Source organism: Mustela putorius, unplaced genomic scaffold (genome assembly GCF_011764305.1).
Source record: "Mustela putorius furo isolate JIRA1106 unplaced genomic scaffold, ASM1176430v1.1 tig00000577_pilon_pilon_pilon, whole genome shotgun sequence".
Classification (NCBI taxonomy): Eukaryota; Metazoa; Chordata; class Mammalia; order Carnivora; family Mustelidae; genus Mustela; species Mustela putorius.
In genome coordinates this window covers 3,223,620-3,248,822 of record NW_025421421.1, presented here as the reverse complement: position 1 = coordinate 3,248,822, position 25,203 = coordinate 3,223,620, and the positions used below count along the sequence as shown (strand labels likewise).

Here is a 25,203-nt window from a genome sequence, read left to right as displayed (position 1 = left end):
TCCCTGAGCGCTTTCCGTAGAGTTCCGGAGGCGGGAATACAAATGGCGGCCTCTTGGTCTCCGGCCTGGAGGAGCTGATAGCCCAGGGCCGCACTCCTCAGTGCGCGCTCAGAGAACTGCGCCCAGTTACTCCCGTCTGCCTGACCTCCTGCCGCACTCCGAGCTCACCGAGCCTGCGACCGGTTCAAGGTCTCCCTGAGCTGCGAGCTTACTGTCAGCTCTGTCTCTGTAGCCGGCTTTCCCGTTCCAATACCCGTAAGCTCTGCGACACTCAGACACCCCCGATCCTTCTGTGACCCTGCAGGACCTGAGGTCACGCTGACCCCGTGTGGGCTTTGCCCCGGGTAGCCTCTGGAGCGATATCCCTCAGCGGAACAGACTTTTAAAAGTCCTGATTTTGTGCGCGGTTGCTCCGCCGCTTGCCGGGAGCCGGCCCCTCCCCCCGGGGTCTATCTTCCCGTCGCTTTGGATTCACTTCTCCGCCGGTCCTACCTTTCAGAAAGTGGTTGTTTTTCTGTTTCCAGAATTGCTGTTCCTTCTTCTCTTCGATCTGCCAATGGATGTTCAGGTGTTTGCAATCTTTAGATAAGCTATCTAGCTGATCTCCGGCTAGCTGAAGTAGTCTCAGCCTGCTACTTCTCCACCATCTTGACTCCTCCCTATCCTAAATTGATTTTTGAAAAAGTAAAGTAGAATTTTATTTTATTTTATTTGTCTGTCATCAGCTTAGGTGCATCAGATCCCCCTCAGTCTCTTGACCTTAGCTTGAAGGTGTGTGATCCCAGGTGTCTTGATGGCATTGTCCCCAAAAGCAGTGTTTCGAGTTTCTGACCAAGATTGCCAAAGCTTACCTCGGACTGTGTCCTTCTTTAGATCCTCTTCAGCCTCTCCTTTGATTATGTAAGCCACCAAGTACTCTTCTGGTAAGCTCTTTTTAGTATAAGTCAGTCAGAGGAGGTATGTTGCTTCTAACCAAATAACCATCACAAGCACAGTGGGGAAGAGTCAATTTAGTCCACATCAGAGAATGGGGACCATATCTTCCTACCTATACATAAAGTGTGGATTTTCCCTCTCCAGTTATCAAAAGACAGTGTTAAATGCAAATTTTCCATTTAGTGTTGCAAGACTTAAGTATGAGATTTTAGCATATTTTCTCCTTTGTCATCATGGATGATTATTTTATTTTCAGCGCTCTTTTTAGAAAAATATCATCTGGTTTTCTGTACATACACTATCCAGAGATCAATCAAGATAAGGGCATTCAAATCTAATGATGCCAAAAGTTGGCCTGACCATCCTTCTAACATGTCACAACCTACAACCACTGGGTTATGTGAAGAGCTTCCTGAGAAACATGAAGTCTCTGTATTATGATACGGGAGCAGATGAAGCACTTTCATATGTGATTTTAGCATGTGATTACGGTATGTTGAAGGGTCGCTCAAATATATCACAGCTAGTAACAACAATACAAACAATAGTGATAATAATTACTGTAGCTTTTTAATGGGTATTTCCAAAGTTCTAATAAGTAATTTGTGGGCATCACTTTGCTCCAAAACCTTAGGAGGTATAGGTATATTTATTCTGATAGAGTGTTGAAGATTCTAAAGCTTAAAGACGCTAGTAAAGATCAGAGATGTCTATGGAACCCAGGCTTATCAAAAAGCAGAATCAGGGATCTTAAACAATTCATTATATTAGACTTCCTCTGCTGTTTTGTCAAGTGTAAGGGACTATTTAACCAGAGCGATTTTATCTCGGTTGAACAGTGATTTTGTCGTGTATGCAGTAAAACTTAAATTGACCCTTCCCCTGCTCCCCTCGCCCCCACCGCCTCCCCTCACCCAGGGGAACTTACTTAAAAGCAAGTCCAGGAAACCAGTAAAATATGGTCGATCAGTCCCTGATAACAGAGCCCAAATACAAGGGCAGGTCAGGTCAGGTGGAGATAACAGAGCCTGAATGCAGGGATGAGTCGGGCCAGGTGGAGACATCCAATCAGTGGGGCGGGCATACTGTCTCCCTAGCTACCAAGGAGTGGGGCCCCACCTTTTGGGCTCCAATTCTGATCAAGGTGATAGGCTAGTTCAAATAGCTACTATGGGGTAAATTGTAATTCAATTGGCCACCTGTGTGGGACCTAGCATGACTGTGCAGCTTTCTCTGTGTATTACATTCTCATTGGCCACCTGTGTGTGGCCAGGCTCAACCACATGGCCTTTGCTCTATAAAAGTTAGTCTGTGAGGCTAGGAGTCGTTCGCTCTCTCTATAAGAGGCGGGCCCGAATAGTCAGTTTGATTCTCGATGCTTGATGCAAAATAAAGCTTTGCTTGACTTTCGTTTTGTATCAATCTCGCTCCTTTGATCATGGACCTAACATCAAGGTAGTTTTGATTTGGAATGGTTGCACTGGTCAATTTTATGTGTTATAACATTTTCCTTCATAAGTACTTTTTTACAGAATTTCTCTTTACCTCTGTTCCTTTAGTCTCATTTATTTCTCAGCATTTATGGAAAATCATCTAGTAGGAATTCTTCGTAAATGAAATTGAGCTGCTGCACTGGTTAGAGTCTTTCCTGTGCATTTTAATAAAACATACATATGGTAATCACCATTAGGGAATTTTGATGCCAGCATATGCTATAAATTAATAACTGGAAACAGACTTCCAAAATTGAAAGTGACAACATTTAAAATAATGATTTCCTTTGAATTGTTTGTCTATAATTATTTTTAAGCTATGATGTAGGGGACTAATTAGGTACAAGATATCAAGACAGAGAAGGGACAAGACTGATGAATTGAACTTATGAAATTCCTGGGGATAAAGAATGAATTAGCCTTGGAAGAAGAATTATCTACTAGACTTGCATTTTGAGTATGATTAAAAAGAATGACAGGCTAAATTTATGTTTTTTATCTCTGAAACCTAACATTCTCAGCATCAGCTTTTTAAATACGTATAATACATAAATTGAAAGGCATGCTTCATAAATATATAAAACTAAAAATCAGGGAATGTTTAAGAATATACTAGGGGCACCTGGGTGGCTCAGTGGGTTAAACCTCTGCCTTCGGCTTGGGTCATGATCTCAGAGTCCTGGGATCGAGCCCCGCATATGGCTCCCTGCTCAGCAGAGAGCCTGCTTCCCCCTCTCTCCTTCTGCCTACCTCTCTGCCTACTTGTGATCTCTGTCTGTCAAGTAAATTTAAAAAAAAAAAATCTTAAAAAAAAAGAATATACTAATTATGTCTGTTGTAGAGATAAAATCAGGAAATCCTTTACTTACTAAAATTTCCCTGTTTTCTTCCATATGCAAGTCTTCTCTATTTATTCAACATTAACCTTGTCACTGCATGGCCCAGCTAAGAGCCATCCATAGTAATCTCTTTAGATGCTATTTTCTTGAATATCTGTCTGTGATGTTTGATATTTCTACCACCTGCTGCCTTTCTTGAAACCCCTCTGGCCTTTGGACAACAGGCCATTATTACACAAATTTTACTCCTGTTTCTACAGCCTCTTCAACTGGCTGTTCCTTTCTCTCATTCACTGAATGAAGGACTTCCCTTAAACTCAGTCTTTGCTGCTCTCCTCCCCTGCCTCTTCCTGGAAGGTACAAAGCCAGAGGGCCCTGGGAGCTTGTTAATTCTCCTCTTTGGGCAAATTAACAAGTAACCAGGTCATTGGATCTGGGTTGGTTCAGTGGATCTCAACTGACTATCCCCAGTCCAGGCTGCTTGGCTCTATCAGCCTCCTGCTTTTAGGCCTTATTTCCCTGACCAGGAAGATCCACTGTTATGTGGTCAATGAATTTTTCCTTTTCCTCATTTCCAGATTCTGTTTACATATGTAGAGTAGTACTGTTATGACCCCTGATTTGAGCACCTTTGATGGGGTGTTCAAGTATGTGCAGATTAAAGTTCTCTCTGTGGGTTACAGAAGCTAGAGAGGTAGTTTTTTCTTTGATGCCTTTCTGCCTGATCTCCCCAATTAAACCTCATTTGCATTTATACCATATGATGCTAGTGATCCTTTGCAAAATAATAACCATTGGATTAAGTGATCATTCTGTATGACATCTTCCAAAATCTAAAAGCCAAGTCCTCACCATCCTTCAAAAGTTTAGTTCTTTATTTCCAACTACTTTCTAGATTTAATTTATGATACCTGGCATCAAAAATATAAAATTATTTTTTATTTCTTTCTCTTTATGGCAAGTCTTCAAGTCCTATCAAATTCTCTCTTACATATGTTCTACATCTTCCCCATCTAGCTGGCTGGTGATGGTTAATTTCATGTGACAACTTCATTGGACTAAGAGAAGTCCAGATAGCAGGTAAAACATTATTTTTGACTGCGTCTGTGAGGACGTTTTGAGATCTGAATCAGCAGACCGAGCAGAGAAGAACATCATCACCAATGCAGGTGAGTGTCTTCCAATCTCCTTGAGGGCCTGAATAGTGGGAAAAGATGGAGGAAGGTGGAATTTTCTCTGGGGGAGAGCTGGGTCATCCATTTTCTTCTGACATTGGTGGTCCTGGTTCTTGGGCTTCAGACTCAGATGGGAGTTCACACCATCACCACTGAGCTCTGTTGGTTCTCAGGCCTTTGATTTTGGACTGGAACTATACCACCAGCTCTCCTGGGCCTCCTACCCACAGACAGCTGATTACCAGGCTGCTCACTCTCCATAATCATGTGAGCCCATCCCTTATAATAAATCTTCTTCAGTATCTTAACCAGTTCAATTCCATTGGAGAAACCTAAGCCCAATACTAATTCATGCCTAGATTCTTCTTTTTTCTTTTCTTTTCTTTTTTTTTTTAAGATTTTATTTTGAAAGAGAGAGAGAGAGCAAGTGCCCAGAGGGGGAGGAGAGGAGAAGCAGACTCCCTGCTCAGCAGGGAGCCCAATGTGGGACTTGATCCAAGGACCCTGAGATCATGACCTGAGCAGAAGGCAGATGGTTAATGACTGAGCCACCCAGGTGCCTTAGACAAATCTTTTAATGTTCATTCTCTATTCTTTCTCTCTCCAAGCTATCCTATGTGCTGATTTTTGTCATGTTATTTCCCTGCCCCCTCCCAAACAGACAAGAGAAGCCTACAAACATTTATTCCCTTTATCAGTATTTTTTTTTTTAAAGATTTTATTTATTTGACAAAGAGAGATCACAAGTAGGCAGAGGCAGGCAGAGAGAGGAAGGGAAGCAGGCTCCTTGCCGAGCACAGAGTCTGATGCGGGGCTCCATCCCAGGACCCTGGGATCATGACCTGAGCCGAAAGCAGAGGCTTTAACCCACTGAGCCACTCAGGCGCCCCCCTTTATCAGTATTTTAAATAGCTGTGAAGATGTACACATACGGATGTACACACAGACATGTGTGTGCACATACACACAGGGAACATCCTGAACGTTCAGATTTCTGTTGTTTGCAGATGCCTGAATTCATTAGGTTTTTGGGAAAAAATACAAAAAATATACTTTTAAACAAGCATCTCAAGTGACTGTCAAGTGGCTCAAAGACCATGTTCTGGATGGTACATTTTTTAACCGCTTTTGAATGTCTTCCTTGTTCTATTACCATTAATTCTCTGTTACATCATTCTGCTCTGGACTCACTTTGTAAATTCCTTCCCCCAGCATTTCCTTCCAAGTTTCAACACCCCGCCCACCCCCCAGATCCTCTGTCCATCCCTCTTCTACCTGCCTAACAGAAGGGATTAGCAGACAAAATACATTAGCAGACAAAAAAACTGCTTCAACTGAAGTCTTCATTTCCCAGCTCGATCAATAAGTGATTTAATCTGGCACAGTAATATATTCTCTTTAAACTCAAACTATGCATTTTATGCTTAGTTTTAATCAAACTAATGCTTCTATGCTTAGTTTCTCTATGCTTCTCTTAATCAATTAGCTACATACTTTTTTTGGTGTTACTGCTTATTTTTATATTTAGGCATCAAGTTTTCTTCACTAGAATACAAACTCTTTGATGACCATGGTATCACCTTCCAGATTCTTCTCCACTTAGCATTTAGAAAAACACTTATGCCTTTCTAGTACTCAACATATGTATTTAATGTACAGTTTTATCATGATCCCTGTAGCAGTAATATAATGTTTCAGGGGCCATGGGCCTGGGTGGCTCACTGGGTTAAGTCTCTGCCTTCAGCTCAGATCATGATCCCAGGGTCCTGGGATTGAGCCCTATATCAAGCTTTCTGCTCAGCGGGGAGTCTGCTTCCCCCTCTCTCACTGCCTGCCTCTCTCCCTACTTGTGATCTCTCTCTCCCTGTCAAATAAATAAATAAAATGACCATAGATGTTGCAAGTAAAACAATCACTTAAAAAGTATTAGTCTGTTTGAAAATGTATATATATGTTTATACTATAATGACATGAATATATTGCTCTAAAAAAGTTTATATAATATGTAGTTATATAAATACACCTCCCATACACTCACATATATAATTGCTTGACTTCTTTTGTTCTTACAGATCTCTCAACGTGTCTATTAATATAATTTAAGCTATTGTTCTTAAAAACAACATCTTTCCTGCATAAAAGAATTATAGTCTAGGTTTTCATGTCTTTTATATAAATTATCTCGGCTACATGTCTTTTTTAAAAGATTTTATTTATTTTTTTGACAGAGAGAGAGACAGCGAGAAAGGAAATGCAAGCAGGGGGAGTGGGAGAGGGAGAAGCAGGCTCCCCACTGATCAGAGAGCCAGATATGGGGCCCCATCCCAGGACCCTGGGACCATGACCTGAGGCAGACACTTAACGACTGAGCCACCCAGGTGCCCCTCAGCTACATGACTGTAATCATGAACACTAGCATTAGTCTAAGAATAATAATAATTACAAGAGGAACCACAAAGACTTACCCATCCAGTGACAACTGATTTTAGGGTCTTAACAACATGGTATTCTGTATTCCATACTGTATGTCTGTTTACCACTTTTATTTTGGAATGCCCTAGATTCTTTTATTTGGCCATATATCTAACAATTTATTATCACTTCCTATGCTTAACTCATAAAGTGTCTTTGTAAATGTGATACAAGTCACAATCATTAAGAAGAAGAAGACTATTATGGTTCTATTAATTATTCCAAGTTAAGAATTACATCGATGTTGGCCCAAATCAATCATTACAAGATCTAAGAGTTAAGTACAACAGGATTTTTAGTATAAATAATAGATGTCCAAAAGGTAAAGTTGAGTAGATCAACAGAAAACGCAATAGCATTTCTTTGATAGAAAGCATTAGAGCATGTCATCAAACATAGCTAACCAGGCAAATTCTCTATCGCCCTGGCAAAGTAGTATTCCCTATTTCCCCCTGACGTAGATGATATCCAGACCATCTTCCATCCTATTCTCTCCTTTAGGATCCATCTCAAACTTCATATTCTCTGAGTTTCTGAGAAACTGAGGCACTACGAAATTGGGTATCACATCCTTGCCTTTGAAACTCACAGACGTGACATATTTATTCCCCATGTGACAGGGACAATGGGTGATTAAGGTAAGGTAAAAAACGAGATGAGTTTTTAAATGAGCCTCATAAAAGAATTACTTGGAGAACAAGAACAGAAGGACCTTTTAAACAAAGGGAACAGTATAAACAAAAACAGTAAGGTAGAGTCCTTGAGATTAGAGAAAACACCTCCATCAATATGGAGACTGAGAGATGCAGGGACCTAGGAAATGCTGAGCAGGCTGGAGAGCCCCCTCCTGTTGAGAGGATGACAGTTACAGAATGGCCATCCTACACATATTCCTTCCGTGTGGCACTTCTCTCCATATGCTTTTCATTTTTAAAATATCACGCTAAAATGTATTTTTGTGTAGTTAATGGGCAGTTATGTCTATTTTTTTTTCTTCTAAAAATAATCCATTGGTAAGTCTGTAGGCATGTTAAAGCTGGTCAAAGTAGAATCTGTCACTACGAGAAAGGAATGTTCATTTTCTATTTGTTATGAGATAAAAATAAAAAAAAATCAATCTGACAGCCATCTAAATCTTTAGCAAAATAGTAGAAAGACTTGTACATTCTTGCTCTATAGAGAAGAGCTGACCTTGGTCATGTTATAACAGAGTGTGGAGGGCCAGTGGACACACACACATTAACAGTATAAAGAATCAATGTATTTAGTAGAAAAATTCTGGTAATTTCCTGCCTATTTTTAGCGGCTGAGATAAATGGTATGCTTATGTTATCCAGATAATTGCTTCCATTTTCTATTTCTGGAAATGATAGCTCTATAATGTATATGACTTAACAGATTTCACTTCTGTGCATAGTTTCATGTGCATTTAACAGAGCTCAGTTGGTCTCTGTTGAAATGGTATTTTTTTCTGAAGCAAAAGATAAACAGTTTCTCCTTCATAGTTTTGGAATTTCATTATTAATCGGATGATGTTGCTCTCAGAAACAGAATATAAGGTAGCAAAAATATTGTGAATCAGCAAATGAGCTCCATTTGAATCTCAATTTTTCAATTCTGCCTGGAAAGGCAAGAAAAAAATTAAATTATTAACTGTACTAATTAAACAAAAGTTCCCAAGAATAAAGAAATTATATCCGCTGTCTTAGGCGCTAGGGCTTAAACTTAGGTATAAGTTAAGGAGAACAATTTTAAGAATTCCTAGGATTTTAGTTTTAGTTGATCATGGAAGTCATATAACATGTTTTCCTCATGGGGGCGACTGGGGGCTCAGTCAGTTAAGCATCTGACTGGCTCAGGTCATGATCTCAGGGTCCTGGGTCTGAGTCCTGCATTGGGCTCCCAGCTCGTGATTCCCCCCCTCCACTTTCTCTGCCTCTTCCCTTGCTCTCTCTCTCTCTTTCTCAAATAAATAAAATTTTAAAAAAATGTTTTCTTCATGGAACATTATTTTTTTCCTAATACATGTGAAAAAATATGTATTATAATCTGTACCCTCATTTAGAGGGGTTGATCACGCATCTTTGTTATTGGTTCAACAAATCACTTTTGGGGTCAAAGGAAGAACACTGCCTCAATGCACTTGGTTTCTGAAATGGATTTCATAAAATTCCATTACCATTTTAAATCACATTCCCAAGCATAGCTATTTTGCACAATTCAATTGTTTTCTTGCACAGGTAAATATTTATTTCATTAAAAATGTAACTGTTTCAACTGTTTATTTATATATATTTACATATACCTAGAATGTCAGAGCCAAAAATCCAATAAAGGATATAATGGTATTAGCTTTCACAAAGTAGTCTCCAAGTTTTAAAGTAATAAAGTCTGAATATAGTTTCTAAAATCATGGTTATGCTTTTATAGAACAAATACAAGACCTTGAACATTCGAGATTTTAGGACTGAGGAAATGAACGTGTGAGATGCTGTGATGTTGTCACCCAACTTATATGAGGAACACTTTTTAAGTCAGTCAATCACAGCTAAAGAGTCATTAGCATTACTTGTCACAGACCTTCTGTTTGGAACCAGAAAAGCCAAGGAAATGAAATGTATTACAAGCTTATACCCTACAGCAAAACTATAAAATGGAATCAATAGCGTTTGAATTGTTTTATCACCAGTTTAAGGTTTATCTTAATTGTCTTGTCACTTATCCTTGATTGAAAGGCTAGTTATTGAATCAAAACACAATGATCTATTCATAAAAAGCTGGGATTATTTTCTTCCACATTTAAAGATAATTATAATTTTACCATAAAAGAAGAATTGCACTTCAATTGTGGAACTGCATAAACCAAATTATACAGCAATGAGCTAGTTAAAAAGGTGAGTAATATTGCTTTTGCTCTGTATAAGATGAAAAATATGGTGATGACTTTGTGGCAGAAATACTGACATCTGTTTCTGCAGAGGTTCTTGCATACAGGTCCCGTGGGATCTCTCCGGGAACAACAATGTTCCACCCTGAAAACCCAGGAGGGACTGAGGCTTCTGGGGAGATGGAGAATGGAGATGGACACAAAAGAAGACTCATAATGTTGGAATGATACTAAAAACATGAATGCCTTTGCACTTGTCTTTCCCTCATGAAATAAAGGTATTCATTTGGTCAATAATAATGCTCATTGAGAGCCAAGCAGGAAATATACAGATGCCTGACTGTTGGTTTCCTCTTGTCCCCTTAGTCGAAAGACAAGCCAGTCTCCAGCTTTTAATGTTTGCCTTTTACCCTCATCCAGGTGATCCCTGGATCGACAAAAGCTAGCACTCACCCATGTCCCAAATCGGGACCTTGGGTAGCATTCTCCAGGTCTCTGGCCTGTATAATTCTGCAGGAGCAATCTCCTTCTGGAGGGGCTGTTCCTGGCCTCTGCTCCAGCCATGGTAAAGACTGTCTGCACTATTGCCCCCCTCTGGCCGCTCTTGGACACGGATACCCTGTGTCCCTGACCCATGGCCCCTGTGGTCTCAGACATCAGTAACGGGAAACTTGAGATGAAGAGTTTGTACTCTCAGAGCCTCCTTTTCTGGGGATGAATGTGTTGTGGAGCAGAAGCGCAAACCCAAGTTGACGACTTTTTCCTCCCAAAGGAATACTTCAGAGAAAATCACTGCTAAATCTCCCTTCACTTGATTGCTTTTCCTCTCCTTGGCAGTAAGGGTTTATAAAGTGGTGATCTGCTGTGCTGTTTGTTTTATTTTAAATCTCTTTGACAACATCTATCTATCTCTTGCACATCTCTGTCATTTTAGGTCTGCTGTATCTTGGTCCTTTTTCTAAATTTCCAATCGAATACGGAGTTTCTCATCATTTCTAATACACAGTCACTAGTGGTGTTTGGAACTGTCCTTTCAAACTTCCTCTGCTCATTCTTCAGGGAGCTGATCACAGGTTGGGCTGTTTGAGAAGACGTCTCTGATCATTCATGTGCTAGCTACTCACTCTTCTGTGAACGCATCACCAGTAGCCACCATACCCCACGACAATGTGGTATTATGTTGTCACAAGTTGATGTGTCGTTCAGGCATTGAAAACAAGGCCTGAAACTAGCAACTTCGTTTCATTATCTCTGGTCCTAAAATCCTAGGAAACACCTGGCACATAAAAAATGCTAATGTTCAATGCCAAGACACTGGAATGGTCTCGATGGCAAAGGAAAACAATTCTCTGTAAGGCCTGCACTCGTGACTGATAGGCAAAGTCTAGAGCTTGTTGAATAGGAAGGAAGAAAAAAAAAAAAGAGAGGGATCTATCATATTTGTGGCTTATTGGGATACATTTTATTTCAACTACTTTTATTTTAGTACTAAGCTAATGAGCTAGTTGAGCCATTCTCTTCATGATTAGTTTTCCATTCTGGGGAAAGTTTGCTCTTTAAGAATGCTTTCTGGGGGCGCCTGGGTGGCTCAGTGGGTTAAAGCCTCTGCCTTCGGCTCAGGGCATGATCCCAAGGTCCTGGGATTGAGCCCTGCATCTGGCTTTCTGTTCAGCAGGGAGTCTGCTTCCTCCTCTCTCTCTGCCTGCCTCTCTCCCTACTTGATCTCTGTCAAATAAATAAATAAAATCTTTTTAAAAAAATGCTTTCCGTTAATTTGGGTTATTTTATTCGTTCTTTCATTTGGTCATATATTTATTATAACTGCCCAAATGGTTAATGGAGTTTAACTATAAAAGCAGGTAAGGAAAGCAAAATATATCTAGAAACCCTGTATGAAAAATCTAAAGCACACGAGCGAAACCTTCATCCTAAACTTGGTAACAGCTAACACAGTATGAAAGCCTGAGAGGGTTAGAGAGCTCTCATTCTCTAAAATTCATCAACTGTGAAACAATTCCACTGATTCAACAATTATTTCGAATATCCTTGGATTAAAATGTGTATTTAGGGAATAGAAGAAGATGATTGAGGCAAAATGTAATATCCGAATCTTCCCGAATCGCGCCTCATTGCAGACAGTCAGGGATTTGAATGGCCAAGTACTGGGGACAGGATACCGCGGGAGTCTTGCTCCCCCACGTGTCCTGCTGAGTATGCCAAAATTGCATTGCTTGGACCTTTTATTCCTACCAGGGACACAGAATTATTTACGCAGCTGGTAAATCTGAAAAGTTAGATAATGATACACAGAAATGCATGGCACAGTCCCGCTGTTTCTGAGATGACTGTTACTCTTATTTGCTATAAAAGTGGCAGAGTCTCCAAGCTCCTTGTTCCCTGCCCCCACTGTTGTCTACTCCACTTAAGGCAGGGCTGGCCTGGCCCTACACCCACTACAGGTCTGGAGCTCAGGGACCCATGTCATATGCTGTGTGCTACGCTGATACACCTAATACTTCTTTGTGAGTAATGAGGTCCTTAGTCTCTGACCTGGAAGTCTCTCTTATCAGCAGCCATGGAACTAAATTATTAAAGTGTACAGTAATTTTTGTGGGAGTCTCTTGCTTCTAGGTCTCCTCAGTATCACATGTATGTAATTAGGATAATATCCTAGCAACCAGACCAAAAACCCGCAGATAATTTCTCCAGCTAAGTACCCGCAACAAGCTAACCTCCAAATCCCAGAACATGAGCCACAGGAGAAAACAATGGACAGAAACAAGATCTCTGTATTGTCAGCAAGTATGGTAACAGCCACTGTTTTTAGGGAAGCTGAGAGATGGCTAAGCATTTCTGTTGACCTGAGAGCCAGTGAGTCTCAAAGTTGCCATTGTGCATTAAATGGAAATGTGACTAAGGTAATAGGAAAGCAATAAGGCAAAACTTCACACTATGGAGAAAGGGGAAACCCTGAGAACAGAATATAAACTGAGCAGGACAGGGACAGCAGGGCAAAATGAGAGAGAGAGAGAGATTATCCAATGAAAGTGGGAGTGCACAAACAAGAAGATTTCTAAAAGTAAAAGGTTATTATTTCTTCTTATCACTTTGTGAAAATAACTGAAAGAATAGTCTAGAGCTAGAAAAGCTGCCTTATCCTACCTTCCTTTTCTGAGTGTGGAACAAATAAATTCGCTGAAACATGAAAAATAGAAAAGAACCATGGTCAAAGTCCACACGGTTTAAAAAAAAAAAAAAAGAACAGTGATCAAAACAATGGCTCTTAAAAAAATAAAGGTATTTGAAAAGAATATGCAAACTGTAACTTAGTATGTTGAAACAAATTAAAATGGTTTATGAAAAAAAGAGAAGTCCTGTAGGAAAAACATGTATCAGAATTTAGAAAAACTCATAAAGTAAAATCTTAAAAAAATCCAAGTCAATGAAGAAATTTATTAATGAGATAGAAAGAAAAGGATATAAACAATAGGAAATGATTCATTACTTGCATATTTGGAGTGTCCTATGATGAAAAACAAGTTAATAAAATAGAAAAAAAATTAGAATTCAAGAAAAATTTTCTGAAATAAGGTTAGAATGCCTATACTATCTATATAGGCAGAAAATCACTCAGAATAGCCAAAATGGAGAACATTCCAATAAAACCACTGAACTTTAAAGAAAAAAAGAGAAATTCTTTGGAAACTCAGAAGTAAAACCAACTTGCATTGGAAAAGAAATCCAGATTGTCATTATACTTTTGGGCAGCAGTATTTCATGGGAGTAGAAAATGGACTGAGATATTTAAGACAAAGAAAATCTTGTTTGTTTTTTTGTTAAAGGTTTTATTTATTTATTTGAGAGAGAGAGAGATTGAGAACATGAGTTGCAGAGAAGGGACAGAGGGTGAGGGAGAAGCAGACTCCCCATGGAGTGTAGAATCTGACTCTGGGCTCCCTCCCAGGACCGTGAGATCACAACCTGAGCTGAAACCAAGAATTGGATGCTTAACTGACTGAGCCACCCAGGTGCCCCAAGGCTTTCATATCTAGCCAAATTTACATTCAATTTCCGGGTCCACAGATAAACTGTCATTAATGCACAAAAATATCGGTAATGCTATTCTTGTAAGCCTCCTGTGAGGAGTCTACCTCAGGACAAACTATAGATAATTGGATGACTGATTATCTTGTAGATATTAACAATCCTTCTTCAGATGCAATGTGTGGGAAAAGTAGATGAAGCAGAAACACTGTTCACAGTAGGAGATACACAGTAGCGGAAGGGCCAAGTGGATTATGTAAAGTAAAAGTAAGAGAACAAGATCAAAATCTGGCCCACACATTGTTCTGGCAAGTAGAATTTTGTCAGAGGGGAGCCTCATCCATTTGCTTAGTGTTGAAGGACAACTTGCCATTTTGTTTACAGATCATATCTCCTTTCTTTTCAGCTACCACAGGATTGAGTAGTTCAACAGAGACCATATGACCCTTAAAACCCAAACTGTGATTTCGGTGGACACATCTGGAGTATGACAGTGAATCAACATGTTTTTTTGAAAACCAGGAAATAGAAGGAAAGAACCAAACATTTTTTCCTCTCTTTAGTATAGAAGGATGACCTCAGGGTAATCAAATATTCAATGCAGAGAAGTTTCTTTTTATGGAAATATTTGGCTACTACAAACAGAGGAGATGGAAGGACAGAATCAGTAGATAGGACTTGACTACTGGTGCTGGTGGCCATCAGGAAAGGAAAGTCATAGGGACTGGCATGTCTTTCTGAGGAAGCAGTGGATATCACCTACAACTTATTTGTTTAAAAAAACAACCTACATCTAACCAAGCATCTAGCTCTATCATTTTACAGGAAATAAAGGAGATAAAGAAAAATATGAAATGACCCCTTAGAAGTGTGCTCATTGAAACCTGGGCTTTAGAAATCTCATTTCTTGAACAAAGAAACATAAAAGGAAATTAAAAGATGTGGTGGGAGGGAAGCCTATATTTTAAAAGAGACACTTGAAATACTTTTCAACCAATTGTAATATATAGACCTTATTAGGATTCAGATATGAATACATTTTTAATATAATATGGACTGGATATTCATTGATATTGAGGAATTTTTATTAATTTGGGAGGAGTAATAATGGTGATGAATAAGTTTTGAGTCCTTATCTTTAAAAGATACATATTCAGATATCTGAAGATGAAATATTGTGTCTCTGATGTGCTTCAAAATAATAAGGGAGGGAATGATGGAGAGCACCATTGGTTAAGTTGCATAGCTGACACTTGAAGGTTCATTATGATATTCTTTGGAATTTTATGTATGCTTGAAATGTCCATACTAAAAGATTAGAATGTTTTAAAGATTCCTAGTGTCAAAGTTATGAAATGAGTTCTGAAAGTACTCTATTATAATTATTAAATTGCATTTAAATATTAAATCCAGTCACAACATAGTTTTGAAACTTACTTTGAAAATGAATTTCATTAACAAATTGTTGGCAAAGAAATTACAATACTTCTTCAATGAATCAAAATTCTTTTGTTTATTGATTTTATTTATGTGACATATGGCAGAGCTGAAGACCATGGGACAGCTAATTCTAAAGGAGAGATAAACCTTTAGACAATTAATTAATTAACCTAATTTACATAATGGCTTTATTTTTTGCATAGCTAATGAACTAGGGATTCATTATAGGCCATAACAGTCATTGATAAATGAAACTTTTAAATATGTGAGTTTGTATTTCAGACTCTAGAGGCAAAGGTCAGTCATGAAATGTTGATAACAGTATTAAAAGCCTCAGGCATTAAACAAACTAACATTTAGCTTTCAGATCTCATGCTCTTCTGAAAAGCTACTTCACGCATCTGCTAAATGGTCTCAGCTCTCCACACATACTTGGGCACATGTAAGTATACATAGGTATATTAGCTAAATTTTATTAACCTAGATTAGATTTAAAGTAATGAGAACTAGTTATATCCTATTCACATATGAGATATCGATATCTCTTTATTACTAGAAATTGGAGCTATTTCCTGAAAAATGCCAAGTTTGACAACCTCAATATTTATCAGATTTTTCTTTCTAAATAAAACTGTTCATTTTTTTCAAAGAAGGATGACAAATATAGTTTTCAAATAGTTTCCGTATTTCCCACGTTGTAGTAAGGTAGTCTGCATTATGTTATTTAGAACTACTCTAACCTCTGGACTCCTGGTTTAGTCAACTCAAATGACAATTTAAAGGTTTCTCTATATTTTGTAAAAATAATTGTCTACAGTTTAAAGATGTTAAGAACTCAGGAAACTGGCCTGATATTTCTTAAATAATTATGCAAGTGATGAATAATCATTGAGGATGACATAATTCCCTTAATTTCAAAGTCACACCATGTATATCTGATTTTTTCCAAATGACTTGGTTGTACCTTTCTGAATAACTGTGTAGCCCTCCACACTAGATCAGTGAGTGAGACTTGAAAGAAATAAAAAAGGAGTGATAACTGTTAGGATCATCAATTACTGTGCTGGTAGAGAAAATTCTAGGGCACATCTCTTGCCTTTTCTATCCACCTTTCTCTTCTTTCTTCCACCTCCTGGGTTATGTGGCTCTGGCTTTACGCCTGTAACCACGCTGGGGTTCTCATAGGCTCTTCATTTCCCCCTCTCCTTCTAAAGATGCTGATTATTGGAGTGTTGGTGTACAATGTCCAGGAAGGACCCCAGAATGAAAGGAGTCTGTTTCAGAGCCTGTTTCCCACTTCATGCTCTCTTTGAGCCTCCGTTCCACTAACAGTTAAGTTCAATTTGGTTTTCTTGGGTCTTCTAAATTCTAAAAGACCTGGTGTGATTATAAAAAGATGAACTGCCCAAAGTGCAAATAAGTATTACCTCAACAGACAGAAAGGAACAGTATTTATCTTGTTATTAGTAATATCTCACAGAATCTCTGCTGGCGCCCTTCACAGACTGGCCTTACTTGCTCTCTTGTGTCGGTAAACTATATCACACAGATGTTGGAGAAAGATTCTGGAGTCAAAAGCTGTCTGCTTAAATCTCTGGGTTTTCATTTACCAACAGTGTCATTTTTATTTTTTTTTTATTTTTTTTTTTAAGTTTTTAAATGTTTTATTTGTGATCATTTCACCTTGAGATATAAGTAAACAACACCAAGTACCAGGTTCATTGACTAATCCTAAGAACTATAAGAAAGCAAAAGGAACAACCTAATTAATAGACATTTAAAACAAAACTTTTAGTTCTAGTTTGACAAACCTTTGCATTCCTAATTCTTGGAGCCAATAAAAATAGATCCCCATATCTAATGAATGGGTCTTTTTTTTTTTTTTTTTAACAGTGTCATTTTTAAAAAGTCACTTAACCTTTTCTTATCTTGTCTTTGTAAAACGGGAATAATAATTTTCATCTCCTAGAAATGGGTGTGAATTAAATATAATGCTACATAAAACTTACAATAAATGTTAGTTGCTTTTTTAAGATGCATTTTCCTCTGTGCTAAGAAAATCTGTAAGTACAAGAGACCACAAGATTCAGAGAATGTGGAGCAGTCCTGTACCCATGAACAATATATGTTCCAGAAAGTTCAACAGAGCCTTATGGTGGGATTAAGAATAAAGTTGATTCTAGAAATATCATATACCTAGTTTGAAGCTGGTACATTATTACTCTGATATATCAGGAGTATGAAATCACTCCCTGCACTGTCCTCTATCAGCTGTTAAAATGTATGGGCAGTCAGCTCCAAGTACTACTGATCTCCCTCTGTTTTGTATGGATAACTTTTGGACATGTATTTCATCAGCAAATGAGCAGAAGAACCATAAAATCCTTACAGAATTCTTAAGTAATGTAACTTACTTTTTGAAGGGACTCGGAGATTGGCAAGAACCACTTCTAGGGAATCAGCCTGGACTCGAAGTACGTAGCTTGTCCTGGTCTCATAATCCAGGGGGGCATTCACATAGATAACACCTGTGATGTTGTTAATTCCAAACATATCTGCAATTAAAATATAGTTCTTTGGTCATTTCCTTCTCACTATAAGAAAAAAAAAAGAGAATTCTCTTTAAAAGGTACTGTGATTTTAAAAATGTGACTTGTTAACAGGAGTAATGCATAAAAGTTACAGGAATCTAGCTTTTGGAAACTATGTTCCATCTCTTCAAATTATCATCAGTGTATACTTAAGTGAAACTCTTAATTTTCTAGTTATGTTGAGATTCTCCTGGAACAATGAAACAATGTTGCATCAGTCAATTAAATTTGGGAAGCACCGCATACCATATCCATCATGGTAGATTTGGATGGTCCATTAAATACTAAAAGGAATTAGAACTTTGTGATATTTAGGGAGGAGGCGTAGCAGCACAGTAGTAACAAAGAAGAAAGTAACAAAAGCAAGATGTCCAGCACTTGCTGCAAGGGCAAAGATTTCCAGTAATGGTGGTTGAGATACTTAAAAAGAGCCTTTATAATTTCCTTGTGAATTGCTTAATCACATTTATTTATACTCATTCACTTACTAAATATTAAATATTGAATATTCATGTATTTATTGATGTATATTGTATAATGTATAATGTATAATATATAATTGTATAATGTATAATAATTTATTGATGTATATTGTATAAATGTATATTGATTATTCCTTTTTTGAAAAGATTTTATTTATTTTTGAGCGGGTGGGGTATGAGAATGGGGGAGGGAGTGACATAGAGGGAGAAGCAAACTCCTAGCTGAGCAAGGAGCCCAATGCAGGACTTGATTCCAGGTCCTTGGGGTCATGACCTGAGCTGAAGGCAGATGCTCAATGGACTGAGCCACCTAGGTGCCCCTAAATGTATACTGACTATATCTCAACCACTTATGACATGCCAGGCTATCCAGTTTATCAAAAGTGAAAAACAGAGGACTGCTAACTATGGATAATGGTAAGAAGAAGAATGGGTGAGAAATGCAGCTGTGAACTTCTTCCCAGAAGCTGGCAAACCATCCTGTTCTCAGTGAATAGTGGCTGGTACACAAAACTGAAATTATTTATTTACTTACAATTGTTAATTTTATATCAAGTTGACCACTTGAGGAATCATATTATACAATTTACATGGATTTTATCATGGATGTGGCTTTTTGGGCATTAAAAATTATTTATGGTCCTGAAATTTCTTCAGTGTTAGCCTAGCTATGACATGGAGTGAGTCATGGATGGTCCAGAATGGTGGGAAGAGAGCCCTGTAGGCAATAATTATAACCAAAAGCTGAAAGTATGATGCACTAATTTTGAAGAAATATTATTAAAATATCCCTAAGTGAGGACAAGAGCAAAGTTTCCAGAATTGGATAGTTAGTATTTCCTGAGCTGGGGGGTGGGTGGAAGTGGGAATCATGTTTGTTAGTACTACCAAATTTTTTAATCAGGATGAGCACAAAGGTACCAATTACATTTAAGTTGGGTAACTTTTTATTAGGAAAAATGGAGTAAAGAGTAATTCAATCTAAACTGAATCCCAGATCCAAGTGTGTTAGTTTATGGTGAAGACAGACACATACTCACCTTCTTCATTTCCTGAAACTATGGAGTACACAATACTCTGGTTGATGGCCGCTGCAGAAATCACGCCAACAATAGTCCCTCTGGTTGCAAGTTCACTCACTGGAGGGGGTCTGCAGGTTTAGAGAAGAGGATTTATTTTTTGTAGTCTATTTGTCATGACAGAGTTCTGAATTTAATAATAAAATATGCTAGTTCATGTATGAGTGCATTTATTTGAATAATACATTTTCTGAAGTTTTCAAAGAAGTACTACATTAATCTCCAGCCCTAAAAACTGTGTTCACAATTATGCAAATTCTCTTTGTTGTGAATGTCTTGTCACCTGCATTATTTTTAATTTGAGATATAATTTAATTTTGGATACTATTTTATTATCTGCCAAACATCATACAAAAATTCTTCCCACTTGTTTCCTGAAATTACCTTCTGAACTGAAAGCAATAGAAGGATACAATTTGTTACCTCAATTTGTAAAGTAAAATGTTGCTCTTTTGCTGCTGCCCTTACCATATTTAACCAATAGATTCCAGATAATTCTTTATAGTCCTTATTCTTGCTCTACTTTGAGGCTCTAACTGTACTGAAAGTATTTGAACAGATGGACTCACAACACTCACCGTTCTCTCTCTTTTTTTTTCTACAGATTTTATTTATTTATTTGACAGACAGAGATCACAAGTAGGCAGAGAGGCAGGCAGAGAGAGAAGGGGAAGCAGGCTCCCCATTGAACAGGGAGCCTGATACTGACCTTTCTCTTGAACTCACTGATTTTGCTCACCTGTAGCCATGTTTTACCTTCAGTACTATGTTATTCGCTTAATTTCCAAGAGATATTTTCAACAAAACATCTCATTCTCAAAATCTTCATTTATTTTACAGTATTGGTGACTGTAACTTAGGCTATCATAACTTTAATTATAACCTAATGGAAATAATCTCACTTTTATCATATACAAGTATTTAATGTTCCCCAGATCCAACAGATTTTAAAAAATTAGTAAATAGCCCAGTCAGTCTACCTAGTGTGTCCAACTTCTCTGAACTCACACATCTTGCTTCAAGCTGGTAAGACAAATCCTACTGTCATTTCCTCCATTGGCATTTTCTTTTCATACTTACTCTCCTAATATTGCTTCTCATTTTTATCTCCATCCTCTCAGTTCTTCTAATCTGGATTATACTGTGCAATTGTATTGTGACTTCACCAGACACTTTTATAACAAATCCTGAACTACAAACATATGGCCCAGAAAATTAATTACATACAACTCTTTATAAACACGTCCAAATGGCTGTGCCCTTTGTCACCATAGTCCATATGCTGGGTCAAGTTACCAAAATGTAAAGTGATCTATTTTATAGATGCTTTAGTGCCTACTGGGGCTCCATATATTCATCGCATATTCAATAACTATTTTTCCCTCAAAGAATAAGAACTAATCCATATAACTTTTAATGAAAATGATCAAGTATGTATATATGTTCACATGTACTTCTGCCTTCTTTTGTTACAGCAGATAACCACAACTCTCCCATATCACATCTAAGAGGTTTGGTGAAGGCTGCCCGTGTCCCCAGGGTGTGGATAATAGATGGGTAATAGATACATTACCCATCTCCAGTCACTGAGGGTGCTTTATCTTCATTGTTCAGTGTTGATGACTCACGTAAAAAGAGTCTTGCCCAGAAATTTTATTTTTAGTACTAGAAAACATTTTTGGGAAGAATTTTAATGCTGTTTGATGTTACCCTATGAGAACACTGATCAGGTTCTTGTTGATCATGATACTAACACAAATGAAAGAAGTAAGGTTGAAAATAGGTCCCTTATATTTTGCTAATATTCTAAATGCTGCTGTACTTGGAGTTATGTGAGCTCATCATTTCAGTGACCAAAACAGTCCATAATTTTTCCTTAATCTAGGATTTCTGTGATTTCCAACCAAGAAGGTCCCCACTAATTAACAAGAACATGTTTAGATTAGAAAAGGATACATTTGCCTAGGTAAACACTTCTAAAGTGACATAGCTAAGATAACAATTATATTTGCTGAGCAATTTGTTTACACATTGTCACAGTGTCCATTCAGTGGAATACGGATGCCTTAGGTAACCTTGAGCAAGAGAGATAATAGTCTATCACAAAAGGGAAAACAATCACAAAAACAACATTAAGGTTAGTTTTGATGGACTGCTTTGATGATAAATAGATACACTTTTGTATGGTATTTGAGATTATAAAGGAGACATTGAGACAATGTGCTGTTTGTTGCATTGTCTATTGATAGACCATGGTGGTAGTGAAGTCAAAAACCTGGAAAGGAAGAAAAATCAGAGAGATGGAAACAGGATAGTCTATGACATGGACCTCCTGATTTTGTGATCCTTGCATATCACCCTCCTCTCACAAGACAGCTAGGCTCCAGCTTGCTTCTAATCAACAGAATACCGTAAAGAAAATGGGATGTCACCCAGTCATTACATTACACAAGACTGTATCCTTCAAGATCCCTCTTGCTAGGGGACCCTAACTCTTTCCCTTGCTAGACTGAATGAAGGGGACATGTGGAATTGTCCGTAAGGCAAGAAATGAAGGTGAGATGTCTGACCACCGGCAGCAAGGAACTGAGGCTCCCAGCCCAACATCCCACTTATAACTGATTCTACCAACAACCACTCATTTGGAAGCAGACTCTTCTCTAGTCCAGCCACAGATGAGACACTGGCCCTAGCTAACACCTTGGTTCAAACCTAGGTGAGACAATAAAACACAGAAGGCAAGTAACTGGTTTCTGACCTACAGAACCTTCAAGATGATGTATGTGTAGTTTTAAGTCATTAAGTTCATAAAAATATTGTCTTGTGCAAGAGATAACTGATACATATGGCTTGAATGTTAAGAGCAACAAACTAACTTATGACGGCAATTTGCCATACAAGTTAATTTTGGTATAAGAAAACATATGTTAGCCAGATTCTGGGATGACTAACATAAACTGAATTTCTTCTTGTGAAAGTAAATGTTGCTAAGATTGTTGACTTTTTATCTTTTACCACTCATAAGAACTAAATTTTATGCTTTCCACAGTTAGTTTCTTGATCCTTATAAAGTACATAAATAGAAAGTTTGCAGTCAATGTACCTTCCGATTTAACACCAGAAAAATGCCACTGTTCATTTCAAACTTAAAAAACAACATTTCATGTATATTTTTGTACAGTTAGGATGGAAATGATCGATACTGGAAAAAGTAACTGGCATCATTTTAAAAGGAATTTAAATCTTATGCACACCACTAAAAGCATTTAAAATACTATTTGTTAGTAAGTGTTTAAAACGGATTTGTTTTCTAGACAAAATATCTCCTCATTAACCTTTGCTTTATTGTTCCAACACACTTCTTTCTAACAGAATCAAAACATACTATAAAAATGCAATTTTCTCCTGGCTAGAATTAAATGAACCTCCATGATAATGAGCATTAGATCACAAAATTTCAATTCTTTTCTATTTATTGCAAGGCAGACCCTGTTTTATTTTTGTTTTACGCCCTGAAAAGTACCAGTTACATGATTGGGGCAAATTATATATTTCCTTAGTAGTCACATGTTACTTGAATACAAAATGAAAGAGTTGGTGTAAATCAGGATCTGTAAAGCTGGCTGACAGAGAGGACAGAGAGGTAAGGGAACGGCATGACATGGACTGGGCATCAATTAAGAGGGAAGCAGGTGGGCGGGAGGACTCAGGTGGCACTGATGCTCTACTGAATGAGGGCAACTACTCTGCTATGCTGCAAGTGTGGTGAGAGTTTAAAATGGGATAAAGGGTGTTCAAGGTTTTTTTTCCCTTTTTTAAAAGATTTTATTTATTTATTTGACAGAGAAAGATAAAGCAGCAAAGGCAGAGGGAGAAGCAGATGCCCCACCGAGCAGGGAGCCGGATGTGGGGCTCTATTCCAGGACCCTGGTATCATGACCTGAGCCAAAGGCACACTTAATGACTGAGCCACCCGGGTACCCCTCAAGTTTTTTTGTGAATTCTATGAGCTTTTATATTTTGGGAGCCAGTGGAAGTTTATTTTTTTAAGGCATCATCTGACCTGGTTTGAACTGTAGGCTGACAGTTTATGATTTTTAGAGTTCTGTCTGTAAGGTACTTTCTAGTCCAACCCCATTCTGAGTCTGAGGTCATGTGGCTTATCATTATTCCCCTTCTTTCTGTGGAGTACAGTCAAATCTGTTGGTTAATTTCAGAAGCAGAGAATTATGGCCAAATAAAGGATTCTTCAGAAGCTTTTTAAAGAAATGTTGCAATTCATCCACTTTATAATAAACAATACATCAATAACCTTTTCCAATTTAAACTTTTAACACCTCACTCAAAACAAATAGGTGTCGGGTGTCTGAAATTAAGGAATTCTGCTTTTTAAAGCTAGATTTACTGCCAATATAATTGAGCAAAAGCACTCTCAACAATAAAAGAGGCAGCTGAATCACAAAGGGCCCAGAAGTGTAGCTACACAGCTTTCCCATGAGTCTTTAGAGTCAAGCAATCAGCTGGGTCCCCCTCCCCAGAAGCGGTACTGCTGGGAGCATGCTAAAGACAGTGGCTATAGCTTTAACCAATATAGACCTTGAACACTGGAGAGATTCATGGTTTCATACTTATAACCTGCCTTTAGGGCATCTATCACAAAGCTTGATCCAGGTGGATTTGATGTCTGTGTGTATCGACATACTCGATGTAACTCTGGCTCCCATTTTTCCCTCCTGAGGCAACATTTTGTGCTTTATTGGCCATTTTAAACAAACCCCCCAGATTCGGACTAAAATTCCCAAATCACCTAAACTAGGGACGCTTGTGTGGCTCAGTCGGTTAAGTGTCTGCCTCCTGCTCAGATCATGATTCCAGGGTCCTGGGATTGAGTCTCACATTGGGATCCTTGCACAGCTCCCCTCACTTGTGCTTTCTTGCTTGCTCTCTCTCTCTCTCTCTCTCTCAGATAAATACATAAAATCTTAAAAAAAAAAAGAAAAAAGAGAAAAGACCAAAATAACCTAAGCTAATTCTTAAACGAAGTATAAATAATATTTCAATTGAAAAATTTCAATTATTGTAGATGTCAAACGTACATTTTATTAGGTCATTAACTTTGCTATTTGCATAGTCCTTGCCTCCCCTAAATTTTACATGTATAACAGCTGTATGTTTTTTGGATATCATGCTTTGATTTTTAGAGCAGTGAGGGTTTCAGAAAAATTAAACAGAAAGTATAAAGCTTCTATACAAACTCCCACCCCTAGTTTTCTCTATTTTTAACATTTGGCATTAGTGTGGCACATTTGTTAAAACTGATGAGCCAATATTGATACATAATTATTAACTACAGCCCATTGTTGACATGAGGCCTTGTTGACTCTTGCCTTATAGAGTTCTGTGGGTTTAAACTGATTTATAATGTCATACATTTACCATTATAATACCATACAGGTATTATGGTACCCACCCCTCTTTCCCCCTGAACCTCTGGAAACCACCACTCTTTTTACTGTCTGCATAGTATGCCTTTTCAAGACTGTTGCGTGGTTGGAATCCTACAGTATCTCATCCTTTCGGACTGGCTTCTTAGCAGTATGTACTTAAGCTTCCCCTATGTCTTTTGGTGGCTTTATACTTTTTATTGCTCAATCACATTACATTGTATGAATGTATGATGAACAGCTGCATTTTAGTAAGAAGAAAATTGATCAAAATAACTCCAAGACTGTTGTTTAAGAGAAATAAATCTTTGCAGATAAAGT

General features: G+C 38.0%; 1 protein-coding gene across 1 annotated transcript in view; it reads right to left on the bottom strand.

Moving 5' to 3' along the window:
• The window catches only part of PCDH15 (protocadherin related 15), a 731,887-nt gene that overhangs the window by 137,379 nt on the left and 569,305 nt on the right, over positions 1–25,203 (bottom strand). Inside the window, exons 24-25 of the mRNA XM_045081472.1 lie at positions 19,400–19,509; positions 17,701–17,841 (exon numbers count right to left, since the gene is read on the bottom strand). Of these exons, the coding sequence (XP_044937407.1) occupies positions 17,701–17,841; positions 19,400–19,509 (251 nt within the window). The remainder of the gene's footprint in view (positions 1–17,700; positions 17,842–19,399; positions 19,510–25,203) is intronic.